General features: G+C 44.4%; 1 protein-coding gene across 11 annotated transcripts in view; it reads right to left on the reverse strand.

Moving 5' to 3' along the window:
• AREL1 (apoptosis resistant E3 ubiquitin protein ligase 1) overlaps positions 1-25,238 on the reverse strand; it is a 97,644-nt gene that overhangs the window by 36,899 nt on the left and 35,507 nt on the right. For 5 of the 11 annotated variants that reach the window (XM_044435933.1, XM_044435937.1, XM_044435935.1 and 2 more), the window contains 8 exons: positions 22,159-22,268; positions 20,272-20,451; positions 20,032-20,157; positions 19,731-19,860; positions 19,582-19,640; positions 14,195-14,284; positions 12,779-12,954; positions 9,367-12,496 (listed from right to left, as the gene is read on the reverse strand). In XM_044435933.1, coding sequence (XP_044291868.1) covers positions 12,394-12,496; positions 12,779-12,954; positions 14,195-14,284; positions 19,582-19,640; positions 19,731-19,860; positions 20,032-20,157; positions 20,272-20,451; positions 22,159-22,268 — 974 coding nt within the window. In that variant the 3' untranslated portion in view covers positions 9,367-12,393. Of the gene's footprint in view, positions 1-9,366; positions 12,497-12,778; positions 12,955-14,192; positions 14,285-19,188; positions 19,227-19,581; positions 19,641-19,730; positions 19,861-20,031; positions 20,158-20,271; positions 20,452-22,158; positions 22,269-25,238 lie in introns of those variants that run through there. The other 6 variants (XR_006415291.1, XR_006415290.1, XR_006415292.1 and 3 more) reach the window with 2 other exon arrangements.

Genomic DNA, 25,238 nt, shown 5'->3' on the forward strand with positions numbered 1-25,238 from the left:
GAGTGAACTTGGAAAAAATACCCACATCTGTAATTTTGAATTAGGCTTATGATTCCAAAGTTGACAGCTGACCCTGGCTGCTAGCGATGCTGAAGTCCAGTCTGTGCCAAAGCAGTGCCAGGGCAAATTATCCTGACTGAAAAGGTGAGAAACATCCAGAGAGAACAAGGTGGAATGAACACACACTGCTCAGGTCCTCAGAGAACTGAAAGGGTCAAGAAAGCTTAGGACAGTCAACATTCCTTTGGCACACCATGTCATACCCTTTGCTTTTGTAATGAGAGACAACTCATAGCTCTGGACGAACCAAAGAGACTGACTTCAGGTGGCACCTTGGCACAAATGAAGGAGTGCAATTGGAAGTATTATCATGAGGTATTTGTCAAGCTTCTGCCCCATTCATGATAACCTAAGCAAAAATGCTTATTTTGAGTCATGATTTCAGCCAAATATTTTGAGTAGAAAATTTAAGCATGTCTCCTCTGAAAAGCATTTTGGCAACTGAAGTTGTAGAAAAGATCTGACATTAACTTTTTGACTGTAGTTTAAAAGAAATAAATTAATAAAAGAGCCATTTTTTTCACCCGTCTAGTCAGCTGCATTTTTAATTTAAAATATTTTTTAGGCTGCCTTTGAAGGGTGGAACCCTCTCAGGGCAGTGTACAAGATAAAAACCATATGAAGTGGATACAATAAAAACCATTGAGTACATATTGAATAAAAAGCCATAAAAACAGATTACAAATACAAATAATTAGGAAAAAAATACCAATAAATCCTGCAAAGATGTTCTGAAAGCCAGAGAAGTGCCTTCATCAACCCTTGACTGAAGCTGCTTCCACAGGCATTGAGTTCACTTCTGAAAAGGTCCTCTTCCTTATATTCACCAGCCTAACCAGTTTTGGCAGATGACTAATGAGAAAGGCCTCTATTGATGACCTCAGATTAAAGGTTAAATAATCAATTTTTCATCCTACTGAACATTTGCTCTCAGTATTCATTAATTTTCCTGTTTTAGACAGGAAACAAGAGAGACAATATTATCTTGTTCTGCATTCAGCACACAAGAAGCAACTCTGGCCAATTTAAGCAGGCTTCTGCTTCTATGTATCAGTTGTTTAGTACTTGCAGAACAGCATAAGTTTGTGTTATACTGCAAGTTGCTTTTGAAGCAGAGAAGATTTTCAAATACAGTTTGCAATACACTATGACGGCCAACTGTTCAAAAGGAAGAATAACAGGGAAGGAATCTACTGGGATACCACACAGCCCCTGCCTGAGCGTAAGCAGCTTTATGGATCCCAGCCACAGGCAAAATGGAAAAGATTTGTTCCAGTTGATCCAACCATCTGTAATAAATAAGTTAGGCAGGAAGAAGAAGAACACAGGGAAATGAAGCTTTCCTGAGTCATAGGTGGATTCCCTTTCCACTGGCAGGATAAAGTCCAGTCTTCACAGTACAGTCCAATATGTATGCTTTCTGTCATCATCCTCAGAACTGAATTCATATTAGGTTTACCTTCAGCATTATACTGAATTGCAGGGTATGCAGCCCTTGTCCTCAAAATTCATTCATATGCATTGCAGCCATAATCTAGCTTTGTGGTAGTGTTCTACTGTTGAAGTGGTTAGCTAGTATTTTTTTAAAATACACTTTCATGAAGGAGAATTTGCTTTATTTCTGGAAGATATGCAACTAGATAAATTTTGGAAAATTAAGAAACCTTTACATTTTGATAGTGGATCCATACCACATTAACTGCTGATGCACTGATCCTTCTTATGGCTAGCAATTCCTCTTAATGTTACATTAAAAAATTCTAGGATCAAGCAACTCCACATAGGATTGATTCAAATGCAACACTAAACATTAAATGAATAAGCCTGGGCAAGCCTTGGGCTCATAGATGCCTTCCTTCCCTACCCTCTTCTAGCACTGCTCCAAGCTTAGACACTTCTACTACCATGAACCCCACAAAATGCAGCTTAAAAGAGAAATCAGTTTTAAGTATACAGTTCCCTCTGGTGGCCAAGAAGCAGCAATGAGCTTTTTTTCTTTGAATGCAACAAGACCTCTGGGACATCAGATGTTGTCTTTTGTGCAATTGGAGAAATGGGGAAGATTGATGGGAACCAGGTGCTTTACGAAGTCATCATAGAGGTTCACCCAGTAGCCTCTGCAGATGCTCTTGGAGGGTGACTCACCCTTTCACAAATTTATATTTTTTGTGAAGCTGCATCATACTGTTCTGCAGGGAAAAGTAACAAACAGTGCATTGCACTATTCTTGTTAATTTACCCTGGCTTCCAGCTCACTTCTAGTTGGTCCTAATTCAAGTGCTTGTTGTTATAACCTAATTGAAATCCCTATGTACCTGAAATAGTACTTTGCTCATATAGTTCCCCCTTCCCAAATTTGAAAGCAGACAATTTCCTCCAAATTCCCTCCTTATCAGAGGCAAAATTAACAGGAATTCAGACCAGGGCCTTCTTACTAGTTGTGCTCACCCTTTAGTTGATCAATATGTCCAAGGAACTCCGCCTTACAATATCTCTATATTATTTTCACATTTGAATTAAAGTTCTGTTCTGAGCATGCTTCTAAGGAGATTGGCTAGCTACTCAGTTATGATTTATTTCTTATGCATTTGCATGGTTTGTTTTTCTACTGTCTTTATTTGATGTCATTATACAACATGGTTATTTTGAACAGAGGTGTTATATATCCACGCTTTAATCAGAAATATGGTAAGTAGCTATAAGTTTAACCACAAATATCATAAAATGAGCATGCAAAAGTCCATCCATTATGAGCTCCACAAAATTTTTAAAGACAGTATTTATATGACCTATAATAAACTGCATAGCAATAACTGATCTGTGGAGTCATGATCCTGAGTGTGGGACTGGGGTAGTAGTAATTCTCAATCAAGCACAAAAAATTATCCCTTTTAAGTCTGAAATGTGTGCCCAATGATAGCATAATAGCAGGCTGCCCAAGCAAATGCTGGGGAAAAAAACCAATTTATGAGAAAAGCAGGTTGCTTACCTGTAACTGATGTTCTTCGAGTGGCCATCTGTGCATTCACACATATGGGTTGCTGCGCCTGCACAGTGCCTAGGCCAGAAGATTAGAAAGCTAATGGTTTTTGGCGGGAAAACTCCGCTCCCCTCCCTCTTTGTGGTATAAATAGAGCGGAATGTCCGCCATTTTGCTCAGTCTTGAAGACTGCACGTTCGCCCTCTAGAGGTTAAAAATAATAAGACACAATTATATTCCCATGGTACCGATGTGAATTATAGTAAGGTACTGAGAACAATCTCTAGTCAGGGATAGAACCCCCCCCCCCCCCGGTACCGATGCCATTAATATTTCGGTACCGAAAAAAAATAACCACCCAGCGACATAATCCAAATGGTACCAATCCAAATTATAGTATGGTACCAAGAAAAAACACGATATCCACTCACCGACACCGAGTGGGGCCGGCGGGTGGGTTGTGTGAATGCACAGATGGCCACTCGAAGAACATCAGTTACAGGTAAGCAACCTGCTTTTCTTCGTCGAGGCCTCTGTGCATCACACATATGGGTGATTCGCAAGCTTACCAGACTAGGCAAAGGGAGGTGTCATCATCGAAGAACGGATGAGAGAACAGCTCTACCAAAAGAGCAGTCCCGTCTAGCACGTACATAAAGCCGATAATGCTTGGCGAAAGTACATGGACCAGCCCAGATCGCAGCTCTGCACATGTCTTGCAACGGAACCCCTGCGGCAAAAGCGGATGAGGTCACTATTGCTCGTGTAGAATGGCCAGTTGGAGAGACAGATAAGTCTATTTTCGATAGCTGATAAGCCAGGACAGTCTGGGTGATCCAATTAGAGAGTCTGAGATGATATCGGTGATCCCTTTTTTTGCTCGGAATATTTAACAAAAAGTCTATTAGTAGTACGAAAAGATTCAGTGTGGGATCTGTAAAAAGCCAAGCAGCGGCGAACATCAAGTGTGTGTAGAGCACGTTCTATTGGGGTCGACGGCGACGGAAAGAAAGCCGGTAGAACGATATCCTGATTCAGGTGGAACGATATGGCCACCTTGGGTAAAAAGGAGAAATCCATCCAAAGGACAACTTTTTCCTTATGGAAGTTCAGAAATGATGGGTCTATGCGGAGAGCCCAAAGTTCGCTAGCTCTTCGTGCTGATGTAACCACTACTAGAAAAGCAGTTTTCCATGACACCAGGTGTAAGTTCGCAGTTGCTAAAGGCTCGAACGGTGGTTTGGTAAGCACTTGGAGTACTACAGAAAGACTCCACGTCAGCATGGCAGGGCGAATAGACGGATGTAAATTTTGTAGTCCCTTAATGAAGTGCCGAACCAGCAGTTGTGAGAAGACTGATAACCCGTGTATAGTGCCACGATAATGGGATATAGCGGCTGCATAAACTTTGATGGATGACAGTTTAAGTCCCTCATGATGCAAATGTAAAAGAAATTGTAAGATATTGGTGACTGAAGCCGTTGCAGGGGAGAATGAATGGCACTCCACAAAAGAGGAGAATCTTCTCCATTTAGCTGTATAGGAACAACGAGTGGACGGTCTTAATGAAGATTTGATAATCGCCTGAATTTCTGTCGGTAGGCATTGGTATCGTGATATTCGCTGTCGAATTCGAAGTCGGGGCTGCATATACCGTGTGTTGAGTGAGGTCACCCGTAGCGTGAGGTGTCCCCGGTACCGACTCGGTGACGTGAATCAGGTGATTCGCCATGCCATCAGCTTCAGAGAGAATATATCCGGATGGCAGATCACTCCTCCTTGTTGTGTTAACAAGTGCGGGAGAGTTGGTAGATTAAGGAACGTTCTTCTGGACAGCAGCAAGAGAGTGGTAAACCATGGTTGTCTCGGCCACCACGGAGTCACTAGTATCCCCATGGCCCTGTCCTGGGCTATTTTTGTTACCACTCTCGTCAGAAGTGGGATTGGAGGAAATGCATAAAAAGTCATGTTGCTCCAAGGGACCATGAGAGCATCTCCCATCGATCCCAGCCTGACGCCTGCTCTGGAACAGTAAAGGGCACACAGGCTGTTCTGTCGTGTGGCGAACAGGTCCACATCCGGATAACCCCACAAGCGGAAGAGTTCCTCGCAAAGTTGTTTGTCCAACACCCATTCGTGGGTTGTCGACATCTGTCTGCTTAATGTATCTGCTTCGACATTGTCGGTTCCAGCCAAGTGAACCACCATAAGCATGATGTTCCTTGGTATGCACCAGTCCCAAATGTCCATCGATAGGCGTGCTAAGGCTGGAGATTTTGTGCCCCCCTGCTTGTTGATGTAGAAAACTGCCGCTATATTGTCTGATGCAATTTGGACAATTTGACGGCATAACACAGTCTCGAAAGCCTTGAGGGCGTTGAAAATCGCCAGAAGTTCCAGGAACTTGATGTGTTTCCTCGCCTCTCGTCGGTTCCAAGTACTTTGGACCCGAAGTCCCAAACATGCCGCACCCCATCCCAGGAGGGATGCGTCGGTGTACAGAGTCGTTGTTGGCCGAGGTGGTCGAAATGGGGTGCCGATCGACAGGTTGTCTGTGATGGTCCACCATGTTAAAGTGTGAAGGACTACAGGTGGGATCCGAATCTGCTTGGTGGCAGGATCTTGTTGCGGTTGAAAGGCAGCGTTGAAGAACAGTTGAGTGGGTCGCATACGCAGCCTGGCATACGGGACAATGGCAATAGCAGCAGCCATATGCCCCAGTAGTCTCTGAACGGACAAGGCTGGAACCGTTCCGTGTAGTCGAATCCGATGAATATGGCTGCATAAAGCATTCTGACGTTCCGGCGGGAGGAAAGCTTTTTCCCGTGTCGAGTCGAGTCATGCCCTGATGAAATTGATGACCTGTGTGGGAATAAGGGTCGATTTGTCGCGGTTAATGCAGAGGCCAAGAGCATCGAGCAAAGCGCAGGTCATTTGTATATCAGACAAGAGAGCTTGTTCGGATTGTGAGACGATCAGCCAGTTGTCCAAGTATGGGTAAACCTGTACTCCGCGAGTCCGCAAGTGTGCACATACCGGTGCCATACACTTTGTAAAGACTAAAGGGGCTGTGGCCAAGCCAAAGGGTAGGACGTTAAACTCGAACAGGTCAGATCCGACAGTAAAACGTAGAAAGCGTCTGTGTGAAGGATGTATGGAAATATGAAAATAAGCATCCTTCAAATCCAGTGAGGAGAACCAATCCTCTCTTTTCAATAACAGAAGAATGTTCTGTAAAGTGGTCATCCGGAACTTCCTTGGTTTGATGTATTTGTTAAGAGTTCGTAAGTCCAGGATCGGACGGAGACCACCGTCCCTTTTTGGGACCGTAAAATATCTGGAATAGAATCCATGCAATCCTTCCGAGCAGGACAATTTTCGAATCGCTCCTTTGAGAAGTAGCGTGAGACTTCATCGCGTAGCATTGATGAAGGTGTGAAGCAAATCAGGCTTGAAGGAGGAATAACATCGAATTCTATCCTATATCCGAACGAGATGATAGGTAAAACCCACCTATCAGATGTAATGGACTCCCAAATGGGGAGTCGGCCCTGGAGCCGGTCCCCAAAAGGGAGAAGGGAAGGTGGTGCTGGAATAGAGAGGATGGTTCGCGCAAGCCATCAATGTGGGCATTTATCGGTATTGAATCGCCTACAACCTTGGGAAAAATGCTGCTGTGCTTGCTGCCTCCGACGCTGCCGTTGTTGGTATTATTGGGTTCGAGGGTAGTTGAGCTGGTGCGGATAATATGGTTGATTCCGGTAGGATGACCGGGGCCACTGCCACTTACGTTTTTGTGGGAGCTCCACGCGGCGTGCAGTTAGGCGTGATTCATGAATCGCCTTTAATTTTCGGTCAGTCTTCTGGTGGAACAGACTGGTACCATCAAAAGGCATTTCCTCGATTCTGCGCTTCATCTCATCGGGGAAATTACAATTGCGCAGCCACGCATGTCGGCGTAGTGAGATGGCGTTGACGAGGGCCCTTGAATCGGTGTCTACATGGTGACGAGCGGTAGACAGCTGTTGTACCGCCACCTGCATCGCCTCCTTAATAAAAACCCTGGCAAGGTCCGCTTGGTGGTCTGGAAGGGAGGAAGCGATGTTATCCAGTTTCTGCATGATAAAGTACTGGTAACGTGCCAGTGTCGCTTCGTAGTTCGATATGCGCACGCCAAGTCCAGAGGCCGCACAGACTCGGCGTGCAAGCATATCGATTTTCCTCCCTTCCTTGTCTCGAGGAGCAGTATGTCCCCTGGACTCCCTGCCCTGGGAGAATTCAACCACAAGACAGTTCGGTTTTGGGTGACGGAGCAGGAAGGGAATGTCATCGTCCCGAACTCTATACATAGCCTCATATCTGCGGGAGGTCACTTGTGGTTGGGCCGGTTGGTCCCAGGGTTGGATCATAGCCTGGTGCAGTGTAGTTATAAGCGGCAGAGCTATGGATGCAGACTGCTCTCCCCAAACGACGTCATAGTAGCAATCTGTCAAAGGGCCTGGCTGTTGATGGGCTTCGATTTCAAGCGAACAAACCAAGCGGGACATGAGCTCTGTGAACGAGACATGAGGTTCGTCGGGTGAAGCAGGCCCTTGATATGTGACAGCCACATCAGGGGATGTGGAGTCGACCTCCGAGTCCTCTGAGTCTTCCATGTAGTGTGGCCAGTCGTCGTTTGAGGAGGAGGAGGTTTCAGGGGAGGCTGGGCACCTCGTCTCCGTACGCCTGGAGGTGGATGGCACATCCCTCAGGACCAATGGTGATCTATGCTCACAAGGGAAATAGGGATATGGCTGGTACCCACCCCAACCGGGGGGAGCACCATATCCCGGAATCAACCAACTTTCATCTCAATGCTTGGATGAACGGCTGCGACCTCTGGGAGGTAATGGTGAGGCCACATGAGATTCAGTCGGTGGCATGGGTGTCGGTGAGTGTTCCCTCGGTGGGGAGTCTCTGATTTCGCCATCAGAGATGGACTCCCGAAGTGGCTCCTCCTGTTGCTGGGAAGGCACACTCTCAGGCCGAGCGGTTGGCCTGGGGGATCCTGGTGGTGTCACCTGCATAATGAGTTGCAGGGCCAGTCCCGAGGGGGTCGGTACTGTGGTGGCTGTCGGTACCGAAAAGCCCGATGAACCTGAGCCTCGTTGTTTTGGGTGGTCAGGTTTCTTGCTCTTGCGAGCGGGCTTATCCACTTTTTCCTTCTTATGGGTGGAAGTTTTATCCAGACTGGTATGCTTGCACTTCTCCCGTTTCTTAGTCGGGCGAGAAGGCAGCTACTGCGCCCCCATAGAAGCAGCGCCCTCGTCCGAAGGACGCTGAGGAGGGTCGGCAGAGGTCGAGGAAGGATGCTTTGCCGGAGCGCTCAGGGTGGAGGAGGAGCGCTGAGGAGGCGCGAAGAGGAAGCAGGCCGTAGGAGCAGTTGGTCAGACTGCATTAATGCCTGATCCCATAGGAGCTTTCTGAGACGATTCTCCCTATTTTTCCGCGCCTGCTTGGTAAATGCCAAGCAATGACCGCACTTGTCGGTCCTATGCCCCTCGCCGAGGCAGAGGAGGCATAGATCATGTGGATCAGCCGGCGACATTTTAGATCCACATTCAATACATTTGCGGAATGCCGCCTGCTGCGCCATCGTGGAAAAATGAACAAAAGAGGACAGTACAGAGGGTAAGATTTTATATATATATATATATATATATATATATATATATATATAGAGAGAGAGAGAGAGAGAGAGAGAGAGAGAGAGAGAGAGAATTCAAGAAGAAAATGGACAGAATCAGGGAGAAGAACAAACTTAGAGCAAGAGAAGTTTAAACTTTTTGAGAAAAAACAACGAAGAGGCACAGATCTATAGCGAGAGACGAACAGGCACGAGGCACAGCAAACGACAGTCGCAAAGACTGAGCAAAATGGAGGACACTCCGCTCTATTTATACCACAAAGGGGGAGGGGAGCGGAGTTTTCCCGCCAAAAACCGTTAGCTTTCTAATCTTCCGGCCTAGGCACTGTGCAGGCGCAGCAACCCATATGTGTGATGCACAGAGGCCACGACGAAGAACTCAGCTTTTAACTTGAAATCTAGTGGATATGGATCATGCAAAATGCTTGCAGAAGTTTCTTTTAATACTGGGCTTCTAATGGCTAGGTATGACTGCAAGTTACCTTACTAGTGAAGTTTCAAAATGAATTTAAAGCCAAAGTTCATGCCCAGCAGACTTAGTGTGGATGTGCCATCATAAAAATCATTTAAAGAACCAAATACAATGCCAACAGAACCGAACCGAATCAAAGCAGCTCTGTATTAGAAATAACAAACATACTATATTTTAAATATTTTATTTATTGTACAAACTATTTACAGAACCATATGTTAGAGGCTTACATAATTCTATCTGGAGCTGACTAGCTGAAAACAGGTCCTGGCCAAGCTAAAGTAATAGATCTTGGTTTCTAAAGCATGCAAGTTAATTCACAGCTGCAGGCCAAGTTCTGTGGTATCCACAGCAGCTCCAGAGGATAGAAATATACTTGAGCTTAACCCTCTATTCCCGAGAACCAATGCACTTGACAGCAGATAGAACAAACAAGGGTCAATGAAAAGGAAGAAACCTCTTTGGAACATACACATATGCACACTACAGATGTCTAGAGCACAACCTGTACCATGGCCGACACATAGGAATCAGGGCAACATACAAGGTTAGGAAAGAACAAGAAGCAAGATTAGGAAAATAAGATCCTCTGCACTGAAATTATAAATAATGGACCCTGCTAATGATGGAGGCAAATAGCAGTACACATCAAGTGCACTGTTAAGAAGTATCAGCATCCGCCTTTGCTCTGACTGTGCTTGTGTAAAAAGAAAATCCTTGGCATCTGCAAGAATCAAGAAGTGCCAAATACATTTTATTATGAGTGGTTTCAAGCAGAGAATGTCTGCTGAATATCCAGCCACTCAGTCCTCAGTATAAAAACAGCTGAGCTCTAGAGAAGAAAGGAGGGGATTCCTGAGGAAGATGTAGCAGAACCAACCTTGAGCCATTGCTGGAAAAGCCTTCAGTTGGCCAGAAAACAAGACAAAAGGACTGGAACAGCACCAAACAGCACCCCACCAACCATCAACTGGCTGAGTTGCACAGCAGTATCTCCTTTTGGACCCTCGGGAGAGAAGTGGGTAGTTTACGAAGGCAATCAGAAGCCTTAATTGCACTGGCTACAGAAGTCACCCTTGGTTCAGTGAGATTTAAAAGAGCAACTGCTTGAAGAAGAAAAATGCCTGCCATGAAAGAAAATACAGTGGTAGTCTCTAAAATGTCCCCAAAGGAAGGGATACCTGAGTTGTTCCAATACTCAGAGTTCTAATATTTTTGGCAAAACAATGGCTTGAACATCTACCTGTACAATTGTGATAGGCTGTCTATAAGTTGTCCTATTGAAGTATGTTTGCATACTATCTTTTCTAATTTGCAAGTGGTGCTGCTTATTTTTGAAAAGTGCATATCCATTATCATTTAAAGTAATAAAAGATCAGACATGTCCAGTCATCATCTCAAGAATGCTATAGCTCCAATCAGTGGCAAAAAGTCTGGATGGAAAAAGCTGGCACAACTGAACTGCATTTTGTAAATATTTGCTTTTACTGAGATTCCATCCTTAGGGGTGGAGAGCAGGAACTTCCTTAATTCAGGCAGTTACATTGTAAGCTCTTCTCACTAAGTAACCAGCCACCAACATGCCTCTCCTAGCCAGGAGAAATGTATTTTAAGTGCTAACAAAATACTCAGTTCACAACCCAATGATTTTGGCTTTGCTGATGAAGATTGACTGGACTGCCAGCTGGGATCCCTGAATTCCCTCTTCTTTATTACCAAGCAAATGGGTGGTGGTGGAGGGACCCAGAATTCTGAGCTAAGAATCCATTACGCATGGCAGCTCACACTGTTGCTCTCTTGTGATCTGAACAGTGAGTAGTGCTATGTGTTGCCTTAAGGACTCACTTTTCCAGGGCCTGTTATCAAGCAGCTCTAATTTAATCCTCTCAAAATATTGTGGAATGCTCAGGACATAAGAATACAGGACAATTAGAAGGAAAGAAGGGCACAAATATGAATGCCTCATTTAACGACTCTCTGCCCAAAGCAAGCCAGAGAAGTAATACTCTTGTTGCCATGTGGTAGAGGTAGTACACCAGACTCTGTGGAATGGAGAGAGAGACAGAGGTGCTAGGCCCTACCCAACACTCATCACCCATTGTACTTGTACACAAATGTCTGGTGCACACAATAATAGCTGCCTCTTGGCCTACTGCTGTTGCTTTCAAAATACCAAAGAGGTTCAGTGCTGGGATATGCACAAGACCTTAGATATATCCATCATTTCTGAAGAAGGGGAATTAGGGAGTGGTAGGAAAAAGGTTCCTGTCCAAGTTCATGACCACTGTCAGAAATAGCAGTTGGAGGAGAAATTCTTCTTCCAGTTCAGTGCAAAGGCCAGTGGAAGCCATTGCCACTATAGGAATATATCGTGTTGCCAGCTCCTGGTGGAGGTAGAACAATGTCACTGTGAGGGCCAGCACTTGTGCTCAAGTGATCAAATGCTGTCTTCCCTCCCCAGTAAGAACAACTGGAAGCAGCATCTAGTGCAAGATGACAGAGAGTGCAATTCTATGCACATTTAGACAAAAAAAAGGCCTACAATACCTAACTTTTCCCTAGTCAGCATGATTGGCTGGGGTAAATGACCCTTTTCTCTGCTAACATGCACAGGGACTGCATCTTAAGAGAATTAAAAGCCCTACAGGACCAGGTACCAAAGAAATTGGCGGGCAAAATGGTGGAGGGGCGCGAGGGATTTCGTGCCTTCTTGTACCATCCAAGAAAAAGAGGAATTATTTATGTGAAACTTGGGCCAAGGCATGGAAAGGTATTAAGGCTTCCCATAATCTGGGGATTCAGCACACCATAACCAACTCATTCCCAAAACAACCAGAATATTGCAAGTTACAAAACTTCTCCTATATCAAACTGTAGCTCATGAGCTTCCTTCCTTCAGAAAACCAGACATATCATGCCCTGTGAAATGCAACTATCATATCATCCCAAGAGATGAACCCTGGCTCATTCCATGTATAATACTGGGAAAAGGAAAGGGTGAGATGTGCTCCCAGTAATATCCTTCAGCCATGGCAGGGCCTGCAGGTGACATCGCAGATTGACATTCCTGTGTGCAGGATGCCTCCACTCTGTTCTCCACTACCCTTGGGGTGGGCAGGAGACTGAAGCAGTGAAGTGGGGCTGGGCTTTGCCCTGAACAGTTAAGGAAACTAAGCAGGCTCCTCTTGAGAGAAGTCAGAGCATGCCAAAACCCTCACAGCCTTCACTGATGGCCAGCTGCAGCATCTTGTGCACTTCTTCATATGAATCATAGGTAGGGAGGCACAGCTGGTTAAAACTGAAAGAAAAAACAAAGCTAGTACATAGCAAAATTACTGTGTGTGAATATTTCATTCTACGTATCTCCTAGGCAGGTAAAGGATATGTGCTCCACTGGTAACTCACTTCATGTTTTTCCATAATAAATATTAGCTATGACCAGCTAAGTGGCCTTTAAAATTTCTCCAAGTGTAGCACCAATAATTCACTACAAGATACATTAAAAAGGCTAGTAAGAAGCTTCCTACAAATGATCGAGACACACTCTGCTCCGTCAGAAAGGCCCTGAGTAGCCACTTACCAAGTATGGGCTGTTGGCAGTGTACTGTGTGTCGGAGCTGCAATGATCTGGAAAGATGGGCAGAGTGCAGCAAATCCTCCAGGAGGCAGCTGAGAAGAGCCAGTGGTAAACTGCAACAGCCTGGCCAATTCCTCCTGTGTGAAACTGGAAACTACTGTCCAGAACCACCGCATAACCTGAAAGACATGGTAAGACTTCATGGAAGAAAGGACAAATGGTACATCACAGGAGGAAAACGCCAGAATACATTTCTCACAGAATATGCAGCACAAAGATATACTCGTAACTGGGAGTTTTGGCAAGCCAGATAATAATATAGATATCACAGTAATATCTCCCAAGCCATACTTTTACCTCTCTCCAATTCCTACTATTACAATGAAGTTTCTTTGTGTCCTTGCACAATCCTACATATCTCATAGGCAAAACATGAGTCAGTAGTGTGACACAGTGGTCAAGAGGGCAACCACCACCCTTGGATGCATAGACAGAAGCTTGGCTTCTAGATCAAGAGAGGTATTACTGCCACTCTATACTACTCTAGTACACCCACAACTGGAATATTGTGTTCAGTTCTGGGTTTCACATTACAGGAAGGATATAGCCAGGTTGGAATGGGTGCAGCATACATAGGGCCACAAGGATGGTGGCCGGACTGCAGGGGAATCCATATGAGGCAAGACTGAGGGAACTGGATCTTTTCAGCCTGGAGAAGAGGAGACTCCGAGGGGATCTGTTGGCAACATACAGGTAAATGAGGGGGTGTCACATGGAGGTGGGTTGAGACCTGTTTTCCCCTGCAGAGGAGGGCAGGACACATTTCAATGGAGCAAAGCTCGGGGAACCAAGGTTCAATTTGGTGCCAGGAAGAAGGGTATGGGCTTCCACGGGAGGTAGCTGAAGCCCACTGGCAAAGGTGTTCAAGGATAGGTTGGACATGCAGATGATAAGCATGTCATGAGAGGAGCTGGCTGGAGCCAGGGGTCAGACTAGATGGCCCAGGAGACCCCTTCTGACTCTTTGTTTCTGTTTCTATGTTTCATATGATTCTCTTCCTCTCTCTCTTTGAAATAAATATAGCAGCAACAAAAAATGATAGCATCACGGCTTTTTGTTTCTGCTAAGTAACTTAAATCTGACTCAAAGAATACTACGCAAGGAAGGGCAATGGGCACACCTGCAAAGTGTATTCCTAAGATGTTCAGGACAGGACCAAAGGAAAATAATATGATGAGTAGATTCATCAGTATGGACTTTGCTTGAAAACTTTCTTCCTAATCTTGTTTTTCACTAGTCTACCTTTTTGCCCAATTTAAACTGTATTATTTTGTTGCAAAAAAAAATCAGTATCTTGGTCATGATCAGAACACCCAACATAAATCCATTTTAGGTGATGAAGCAATTCATTCTACCTACCTTTTCTCGAAAATGCCAAGAACCACCCACTAATACAGCATGTGCTTTGAAATCACAGACACTGATGTCCCCAGTACCACACATAAGCAACTGAAAGAAAATAAAAGTTCCAGTGTGTAAGAGTTAGACTTTTTTCCTTCAACTTACACATCATTCAGTGACCACAATCAGCTCAGACCTCTTAAGCACTTCAAATTCAATAGCATAGATATCACTCCTTCAGCAAGAATGTAGCAAAAAGCAACAATAAAGATAGGACAAATCCTTTGACATATAATTCCTACCTGTAAACTCCAATTTTCAGTTTACAAGTATATATCGTAAGAGAGCCAGTGTGGCATAGTGGTTAAGAGTGCAGGACTGGGACTCAGCCAGTCTGGTTCTAAGTCCCCACTCAGCCGTGGAATTCACGGAATGCCTTTGGGCCAGTCACAGACTCTCAGCCCAACTACCTCACAGGTTGTCGTTGTGAGGTAAGATTGAGAGCAGGAGAAGCATCTAATAAATTCACAAATAAAAAGAGAGTAAACTGAGAGACAAGAGGGAGGTATGCTTAGAGAAACTCCGGGATTAACAGAAGTACAAGAGAAGAGAGAGCTCTTGCTCAGTATGCCAAAGAATGCTCAGTAGCCAAAGAATTCAAGTGCCTTCTGGAAAGAAATGGAACCCAGGGTGGGCAGACAAGAGCAAAATGCTCTGCTTGGAAGGAATGGCTAGCTGGAATGCTATTGGGAAGTTAAGGATACCATGCAGTATTTTGTTGGAGGTCACACTTGTAACTCTATATATTCTGTCAAGAGGAATTCATTGAAGCTACATAGCAAGACAGTCTCCTACTGTACAGTGCCTTGCAAAAGTATTCATCCTCCTTTGACTTTTCCACATTTTATTGTGTCACAAACTGGAATTAAAATGGATTTAATTAGCTTGTACACTTGAGGTGCACAAGATCCCCAACACTGCAAGTGCGAAATTTATTGTGGCACAATAGTTTTAAAAAGTTAACAAGCATTTGTGCGCTTCACCCCCCCCCCCATCAATATTTAGTAGAAGCACCCTTGGCAGCAAGTCTTCTTAAGAAAGTCTCTATTATTGTTAAACATCTTGATCATTCTTCCTGGCAAAACTGCTCTAGCTCTGTCAGATTGGATGGGGAGCACTGATGAACAGCAACTTTCAAATCTTGCAACAGATTTTCGATCCAATTGAAGTCTGGGCTTTGACATAGCTGTTCTGAGATTCACCTTCTTGTTTTTAAATCACTCCACCGTTACTTCAGCTGTATTTTTAAGATCACTGTCCTCAGGGAAGGTGAATCTCTGTCCCATAGCCCTTGCAGACTGAAACTGGTTTTCCTCTAGCATTGTCTTCTATTGGCTACATCCATTTTGCCCTCAGTCCTGACCAGTTTCCCAGTCCCTGTTGAGGATAAGCATCCCACAACATGAGCTGCCATCTCCATGCTTGACCATGGGGATGGTCAATGAGCACTGTTGGCCTTGCAGCAATAGAGCGTTTTGCAGTAAAGCCAAAAAAATTCAATTTTGATCTTATTAGACTAGAGAACATTTTTCCATGTGCTTGCTGTGTCTCCCATATGTCTTGTTGCAAATTCCAAAAGGGCTTTGATGAGGGTTTGTTTCAGTGATGGCTTTCTTTTTGCCACTCTTCCATAAATCTCAGCTTTGTGGTGTATGCAAATGATAGCTGTCCCATGGATGGGTTATCTCATCTAAGCTGTGACTCTCTCCAGCTCCTTCAGAGTTACCATTAGCCTTTTGGACAATTCTCAGACTAATATCCTCCCTACCCAGTCACTAACTTTTGGTGAATGGCCTTCCTGAGGCAAATGCTTCCCATTTTGTAATAGTGGATTTAACAATGCTCTGGAGGATGTTAATCGTTTGGGATTTTTTAAGTAACCCAACCCTGATTAGAGCTTCTTCTCAACTTTGTTCCAAAGTTGTTTTGACAGCTCCTTGGTTTTTCTGATGCAGCTTGTTAGATATACTCTCCAACAAACACTGGAGCTTCAAGAAAAAGGTATGAAATCATGTCAGGGACAGTCCATCCAACTACTTACAGTAAATGACTTCTAAGGCAATGTGCTGCACCAGATCTTATTCAAGCACATCACAGCAAAAGAGGAAAGTCCTTATGCAGCCGGCAAGTGCCGATATGCTTTGTTTACTTAACCTTTATGCCACAAGAAAATATTTTGCATTGGTGCAGTGTTGAGGATCTTGTGTACATTGGACGGTAACAATGCCAGTTAAATTCATTTCAATTCCAGGTTGTAACACAAGAAAATATGGAAAAGTGGGAGGTGAATACTTCTGCTAGACACTGTATAAAACAAGATACTAGGGAAAAAGAGAAATAGTAATTTCAGCATAAGCTAAAAGATGAAAGGGAGGATTTAAAAGGGAGAGTGAAATCTTGAAGAATCACAATGCCCAATTATACTGGCAGTTGCATATACTGTCACTGGAGAAAATAATTCTAGGAAAATTGGAGGCAGAAGACCACCAAGTATTAGACGGATCTGTTTCATGAAGGGAACCTTGAATTTACACAAACTGAGCTGTGCTGTCAAAGACAGGACATTCTGGAGGGCATTCATTCATAGGATTGCTATTAATTGGGGCAACTTGACAACATATAACCACCCCCACCACATACTGACTTTATCCATCTTTGTATAGCTTTCCAGAGTCCCACAGCATGTACACAATATAAACTAAGAGGAGCTAGCTGCTCTACTACAGAACCAGTTGACCACCTAAAATTCTTCACTCAGAAGGTATAGAAAAGTATATGAAAGACTACTCAAAAATAAAAAGGCACTGTATTTATTTTATTTTTCGATTTATATCCTGCCTTTTTCCTACAAAGGGCTCAAGGCAGCTTACATCATTCTCCTCCTCCATCTTATCCCCACAACAACAACCCTGTGAGGTAGGTTGGGCTAAGAGTCTGTGACTGGCCCAAAGTCACCCAGTTGGCTCCATGGCTGAGCAAGGACTAGAACACAGATCATCTGAGTCCCAGTCCCATGCTCTTAACCACTACACCACACTGGCTCACTGTAGGACTCCTTCTATGCCAACAGGGATAGCATTGTGCCCAACATTATTTTCAAGCATTTAACCAGAAGTATATAGACTGCTTGTTAGAAGGCCAGATACTGAAGATGAAACTCAAATACTTTGGCCACCTAATGAGAAGGAAGGACTCCCTGGAGAAGAGTCTAATGCTGGGAACAATAGATGGCAAAAGAAGAAGGGGATGGCAGAGGATGAGGTGGCTAGATGGAGTCACTGAGGCAGTTGGTGTGAGCTTGCATGGACTCTGGAGGATGGTGGAGGACAGGAAGGCCTGGAGGAATGTTGTCCATGGGGTTGCGATGGGTCGGACACTTCATGACTAGCAACATATAGATGTCTAGTTACAAAAAAACAACCTCTAATTGACTACAACATAAAACAATGTAAAACATTAGATCTCTATAGTGACATATTATCCTAGAGTTGTAGCTTTCTGCTCACAATTTGATTTATAAGAAACAAAAGCATTATGTTTGATAGACTAGTATTCCTGCTGGTGTCCATTGAAAGGATATTTGCTACCAGTTTGTGCAACCTGAAAACAACAGAGATAGTAGACGGGGCAGTGGGAGAAGGCACAGAGTAAAAAGAGGCTAACAGTTAATGTGGCTGGGAAGGAGCTTTTGCAGTGCTGAGCCCATGGAACCAACAAATGGTTCCCTTTTCATTAAGAGGAGAGGGAAGGAAAGAGCTTACTGTTGTTATGTGCTGTCAAGTTGTTCCTGACTTATGGCAACCCTATGAATGAAAGGCCTCCAAACTGTCCTATCTATGACTGCCCTGCTCGGTTTTTGTATATTCAGGGCTGTGGCTTCCCTTATGGAGTCAATCCATCTCATATTTGGATTTCCTTTTCTTCTGATGACAACTTTCTCCAGCATTTTTGACTTCTTCAGCGAGTTTTGCCTTCTCATGATGTGCTCAAAATATAAGCCTCAGTTTTGTCAATTTTTATTTATTTATTTAAAACATTTCTATGCCGCCCCCATCACAACAAAGCCTCGGGGCGGCTCACAAAAAATACATAAATAATAATAATATAATAATTTAAAAGAAAAAAAAACATTTAAAAAACCCCGGTGCATTCTCGGCTAATTTTAAAAACCTAATTAATTCAATAATTTAGCAATTAAAATAAGTTTTAAATAAAAAGGTCTTAGCCTGGCGCCGAAAAACAAATAACGATGGTGCCAGGCGGACCTCTCTGGGGAGCACATTCCATAGATGGGGCGCCACTGCAGAGAAAGCCCTCCTCCAGGTACTCACCCTCCTAGTATCAGTCACAGAGGGTTCCTGGAGAAGGACATCCATTGCTGATCTCAAGGGGTGGGAGGGCATATATGGGTGCAAGCGTTCCTTTAGATATCCAGGTCCCAAGCTGTTTAGGGCTTTATAGGTCATAACCAACACCTTGAATTGGGCCCGGACTTCAATCGGAAGCCAGTGGAGCTGATGGAGAACTGGGGTTATATGAGAACAATGCCCAATCCCCGTCAGCAACCTGGCAGCTCTATTCTGCACCAACTGAAGTATCTGGACCGTCTTCAAGGGTAGCCCCATGTAGAGCGCGTTACAGAAATCTAATCAGGAAGTTACCAGCGCATGTGTCACTGTCGCCAGGCAATCGTTCTCCAGGAAGGGACACAGCTGATGTATCAGCCAAAGCTGAAGGAAGGCGCTCCTTGCCACCGCCATCACCTGAGCTTCTAGAGACGGCTCAGGGTCGAGGAGCACTCCCAAGCTGCAAACCCTGTCCTTCAGAGGGAGTGCAACCCCATTCAGGACAAGGCCCAAGTCCCCCATCCCGAATCCCGAGCCACCCACCAACAGGACCTCCGTCTTGTCTGGATTGTGCTTCAGTTTATTGGCCCTCATCCAGCCCATTACCTTGGCCAGGCACCGGTTCAGCACAGCCACTGCCTCACCTGGATTGATGGAAAACGAGAGGTAGAGCTGGGTATCATCAGCGTACTGATGATTCCGCAGCCCACACCTCCTGATGACCTCTCCCAGCGGTTTCATGTAGATGTTAAATAGCAAAGGGGACAAAATGGACCCCTGCGGAACTCCATGGCATAACTGCCATGACACAGAGCCATAGTCCCCCAGCACCACCTTCTGAAATCTAATGCAATAAGCTCATAAAAATCGTTCTGGATAAGCCATGCACTTAATACAAAAGTGAGTGTGCTCGTGAATAGGGATTCCCTACACCTCCCACCTCCAGCTATCTCAAATTAATCCAAGACGATGCAGCTATCTTAAGAACAGCAGTCTCACCTCAAGTTCATTTTCATCAAAAATAGCTAGGAGGTTTTCAGGAACCAGTTCATTGAGACCTAGAAGACGACAGTAGAGTTGACTAGTTAACTGAATTGAATTCATTTTAGAAAATGTTGTTTTTAAAAAAAGACCACATACAACATTACCTTTCAAAAAGTGATCAACTTCCTCTCTAACCTGATTGGCAAGTCTGTACTGTGCAAGCAAATTAAGATAGAAGATTTTATTTTCATTGGTTACTGGCATTTGGGCACCACCAGTTACCAGTTCAACCACCTGGAAAAAAAAATGTGAGAACATTTGTGTGGAAACAAAAAATAGTATTAGCTTCATAGATCACACAATAAGGAATCATCTACATCTTTCCCCTCCTACTAAAACAGTGTCCCTGACTCCATTAGGGATGGAAGGTATCCAAAATATATAATCTTGAATGATGCATCTCACCTTCTCAAGTTGTCCCAATTTGCTGTATTTTTCCTCAGCAAAGACTAGCTCCATCTCACTCACATCATTATTCAGGATGAAGCAAACTTTGGATTTATAGAACTCTGGGTCATCTGTTTCAAAATACTGATAGGAAAACAAAGAGGGAGAAAGCAAGGAAAGAAAATACATTTCGTATGTGCTGCAAAATCATATTTAGTCTTTGCTTTATACTCAAAAGCAGAACAAAGGTCTTGTTACCTTATAATGCATCCTTAATCCTATGATCTGTGCCAAGAATGATCTTGTGAAACGAGCTCTCACTAGCTGCTTGTAAGCCCCTCCCAAAGACGACTCGTACAGACACTTTCCAACCAAGCGTCCTGCAAATTCATACACCTTCAACCGCAAGGAAGGTGGCCGGTTGGGGTTGGGGTGTACCTGCAAACAAGGAAGCCCAGAATTAATATTGCAGCGACACCAATAATCACTTAAAGCTAACCTATACTGAAAAACCCTATGCAGTCTTCTTGTACATTTGGTCAAAGGCCTTAAGAGAAACAAAATTCAAAGTGATCTTGATAGGCTGCAGTGCTGGGCTGAAAGCAACAGAATGAAATGCAATAGGGACACATGTCAAGTACTGCAGCTAGGATAAAGGAACCAAATGCACATTTACAGGATAGGGGCTACTAGGCTCAACAATACTACAGGTGAGAAGGATCTTGAAATTGTTGTAGATTCAAGATGAATATGAGTCAACAATGTGAGGTGGCTGTAGAAAAAGCTAATGCAATATTGGACTGTAATTAGGCCTCATCTTGAGTACTGTGTCCAATTCTGGGCACCACACTTCAAGAAAGATATAGACAAACTAGAAAAAGTTCAGAGGAGTGCAACCAAAATGATCTGTGTACTGAAAACAAAGCCCTATGAGGAAAGATTGAAAGATCTGGGCATGTTTAGCCTTGAGAAGAGAAGACGGGGGGAAGAAATGATAGCACTTTCAAATTCCTGAAAGGCCATCACACAGAGAAGGGCCAGAATCTCTTTTCAGTCATCCCAGTGCACAACATGGGATAATGGGTTTGAGTTACAAGATGTCAGATTCCAATTAGACATCAGGCTAAATTTCCTGACTGTTAGAGCAGTACAGCAATGGAACCAATTACCTATGGAGGTTATGGACTCTCCTTCCCTGAAGGCATTCAAGAGGCAGTTGGACAGCCATCTGTTGGGGATGCTTTAATTTGGAGTCCTGCACTGAGCATGGAATCAGACCTAATGGCCTTATAGTCCCCTTCCAACCCTATATGATCTTAGAAATATTTTTCTTAATCTAAACAAGAATGTACAACTCTGTACAAACTTGAGGAACTATCTTAATGTCATAGGATTTAATCACCTGAATGCTTGGTTTCTCTGTGTAATCATACATTCAATGTCAAAGAAGCTCAGTATGTATAAGTACATGCAGAGTCATATATAAGGACATATACAATTGAGCATGAAAAAAAAAATTATTTCCCATACTTTAGGAAATCAAAAGCCCTCTTCAGTCCTGTAGTATCTGAGGTACCAAATGTGTGAAGAAGCTGGTGGGAACACATAGGACTAGCATTAGCAGCTTTAATGTAGTTGTGCACTCTAGCCATACAGCCCAGCCAATGACTGATTCAAATCTACCTAAACTGGACTGTTTCTATGTGTATAAGGTTTCCTCTATGACAAAATGTGCCCTTTTCAATCAGGATTTCTATTTCTGTCCATATGGAGGAAACCCAACAAGTTTTCAAGAGTCTTCCTTCAGACTGATGCTGAAAATGCATCAAATAGGGCGTTTCTTATAATTTCTTCATACATTCACCCGCCATGCATACTGAATGCCTGGAAAAGGTTCATCCTAGCAAATCAAAGAATTTGTGTGTTAAATATAATCATTTCTCAATAAAAGCTTGTGGCACTTTACCTTCCCTTAAAATGCCTAATAGTATCCCTACTACAAAGACAAACCAATTACTTTTCTGTCTACAGGACAAGCTAGATAGAGCTTGGAAAAGAATATGAATGCTTGAAATAGGCCCTTGAATGGAAGACACAGATATACTCTTTCTTGTTTCTACCAATGAATGAAGAATAAATACCCACCAGGGCTTGGTTGTTGTCACTGAAATGAGTAAAAAGTTGATTGGTAGTATCAAATAAAACTTTGCAGATCAGTTCAAACCACTCTCTGCGAGGACCTCCCCAGTCCAAAGCTAAAAGATAGAACATATTCAGTATTAATACTGCAGTAGCCTTATACCTTCCAGAGCACAGCTGACAATAAAATATCCATCTCTCCAAATTAGATACTACGGATGTGTAGAGTTCATTTACAAGATGGTCCTCTGTACCCAAAGAGGGAGCAGTACAACTCCCAATTACTTTTTCCTGTCCACTAGTCCCTTTTATCACTAACCACCATCTATATTTAGACAATATGATGTTCGTCCATTGTTTTCGATAAGGACCTTAACGAGTTGTGAGTTGTCCACGGTGTGTCTGCAGGTGGCTGATAAGGCCGATATGGGCATGGAGTGTTCTGCCACATGTCAGGCAGACATGGGTGGGCACCACTGTTGCAATGTTTGCAACTCTGGCTTTACGGAGTGCTCGCTTCTCTTGTGCTATTGTTGTCCTTCTGGCTTCAGAAGTTTGGCAGCCTTGGTGGATCAGCGTGCACCATGTCGATCGGTCTTGTGCCAGGGTCTCCCAGGAGGTGGTGTCGATAACCAGGGACTTGAGAGAGGCTTTCAGCGTGTCTTTGTATCGCTTTTTTCCCCCGTGCGATCGTTTTCCTTGAGACAGCTCACCAAAGAAGAGCTGTTCGGGGATGGGGTCGTCTGGCATCCTTGCAACATGGCCTGCCCAGTGTGTCCGGGCTTTCATCAGCAGGGTGTGTACTGACGGCAGGCTTGCTCTGGAGAGGACTTTTGTGTCTGGCACCTTGTCCTGCCACCGGATCCTCAGAAGTCTGTGGAGGCAAGTTGTGTGGAAGTGGTTCAGTTGCCTAGCATGCCTCCTGTATACTGTCGAAGGCTCAATGGCATACATCAGGGTAGTTAGCACTACTGCTCGGTAGACTTTAAGCTTTGTAGCAAGGCTTATTCCATGGCAGTCCCACACTTTGGTCTGCAGTCTGCCAAATGCAGAGCTTGCCTTGGTGATTCTGCAGTTGACCTCGATGTCAATTGTCACTGCACGGGAAAGGGTGCTGCCAAGGTATGTAAATTGGTCCACTGCTTGCAGCTTTTGTCCCTTCACTGTGATGGTGGGCTCTTGATATTGGGCTTTCGAAGCTGGCTGATGCATCACTTTGGTTTTCTCTGTGTTGATGAGAAGGCCGAAGTTGTCGCATGCTACTGCAAAATTGTCCATGCTGGCTTGCATTTCCTGCTCAGATCCAGCATTCAGGGCACAGTCGTCAGCAAACAGGAGGTCTCATAGCACAGTATCCTTTATCTTGGTGATAGCCTGGAGTCTTTGCAGGTTGAGCAGTTTCCCATCAGTCCTGTATTTCAGGCTGACTCCCAAGGAGTTGTTCTGAAAGGCATCTGTCAGCATGGCTGAGAACGTTATGCTGAACAGGGTCGGTGCTAGAATGCACCCTTGTTTGACCCTATTTGTGACGGGAAAGGCCTCTGAAGCTTCTCTGTCATCCAAAACACGACCTGTCATGCCATCATGGAACTGACGTACCATCAGGATGAATCTGTCAGAGCACCCAAACTTCGACATGATGCGCCACAGACCTTCGTGACTCACTGTGTCAAAAGCCTTGGTGAGGTCCACAAAGATGGTGTACAGTTCACGATTCTGCTCTTGACACTTCTCTTGGAGCTGTCGGGCTACAAAGATCATGTCCACAGTGCCACGCTCTTTGCGGAAGCCACACTATGTCTCGGGTAGTAGACCCTGTTCCAGGTGGTCAGTCAGGTGATTCAGCAACACATGTGCAAGGATCTTGCCTGCGATGGAGAGCAGTTCCTCTGTGATTATCAGATATTCCTCTGTGATTATCAGAGACTTGTAGATTTCCTTTCCTCTTGTAGAGGTGCATGATGGATGCATCTTTCAGTTCCTGAGGAATGGATCCTTGATTCCACAAGTACTGGAACAGCTGAGTGAGTTTGTCGACAAGCACTGCACCACCTTCCTTATAGACTTCCGCTGGGATCGCATCAGATCCTGGGGCCTTGCCACTGGACAGCTGGTTGATGGCCTGTAGGGTTTTGATGGTGGGGCATCCAGGCCGTGGTTGATATCCGCCTGGGGCATTCTGTCAATCACCTCGTTATTGATGGAGGATGGGCGGTTCAGTACGGATTGGAAGTGCTCAGCCCAATGTTGTAGAATCAGAGTCTTTTCAGTAATGAGAGTTGCACCATCTGAGTCCAGTAGAGGGGAGCTCCCTGAAGGCTGAGGTCCGTACAAGGATCTGAGGGCTTCGCAGAACCGTTTGGCATCGTTTCTATCAGCAAACTTCTGGATTTCATCTGCTTTGGCACTCAACCAGGAGTCCTGCATCTTGCGAAGCTTGCTCTGTACAGTCCTGCGAGCATTGTTGAAGGTGTTCTTCTTCACTGTTGATAACGGGTCGTTCTGATGAGCACGGTGAAGGTGGTGCTTTTCGGCAAGTAAGGCCTTGATCTCTTCATCGTTTTCATCAAACCAGTCCTGCTGTTTCCTGTGTGAGGGTCCAAGAACCTTTAGTGCAGAAGAGTGCACAATATCCCGGAAGCATTTCCAGTCCTTCTCAGCATTTTCCTCTAATTGCAGCTCTGAGAGTTGGTTGTCAAGATCTTCTGCTAGTGAAGCTGCTGCGTTGGGGTTCCTCAGTTTACCGACATTGATCTTTTTCATCACAGTTTTGTTTCCCTGCGGACGTCTCTTAGGCTTGATGTGAAGGCTTAATTTGGAGATGATGAGTCTGTGGTCAGTCCAACAGTCAGCACTCGGCATGGTCTTGGTCACCCTTACATCCTGTCTGTCTTTCCTCCGCACGATGACATAATCAATGAGATGCCAGTGCTTGGAGCGTGGGTACATCCAGGACGTCTTTTTGCGAGTGGGCAGGCGGAAGATGGTATTAGTGATGATCAGATCATGAGCCGCACATGTCTTCAGTAATAGTAGCCCATTGCTGTTACATTTGTCGATTCCATTTTTTCCAATGACACCATCCC

This window comes from Varanus komodoensis, unplaced genomic scaffold, assembly GCF_004798865.1.
Source record: "Varanus komodoensis strain SLA01 unplaced genomic scaffold, ASM479886v1 scaffold3, whole genome shotgun sequence".
Classification (NCBI taxonomy): domain Eukaryota; kingdom Metazoa; phylum Chordata; class Lepidosauria; order Squamata; family Varanidae; genus Varanus; species Varanus komodoensis.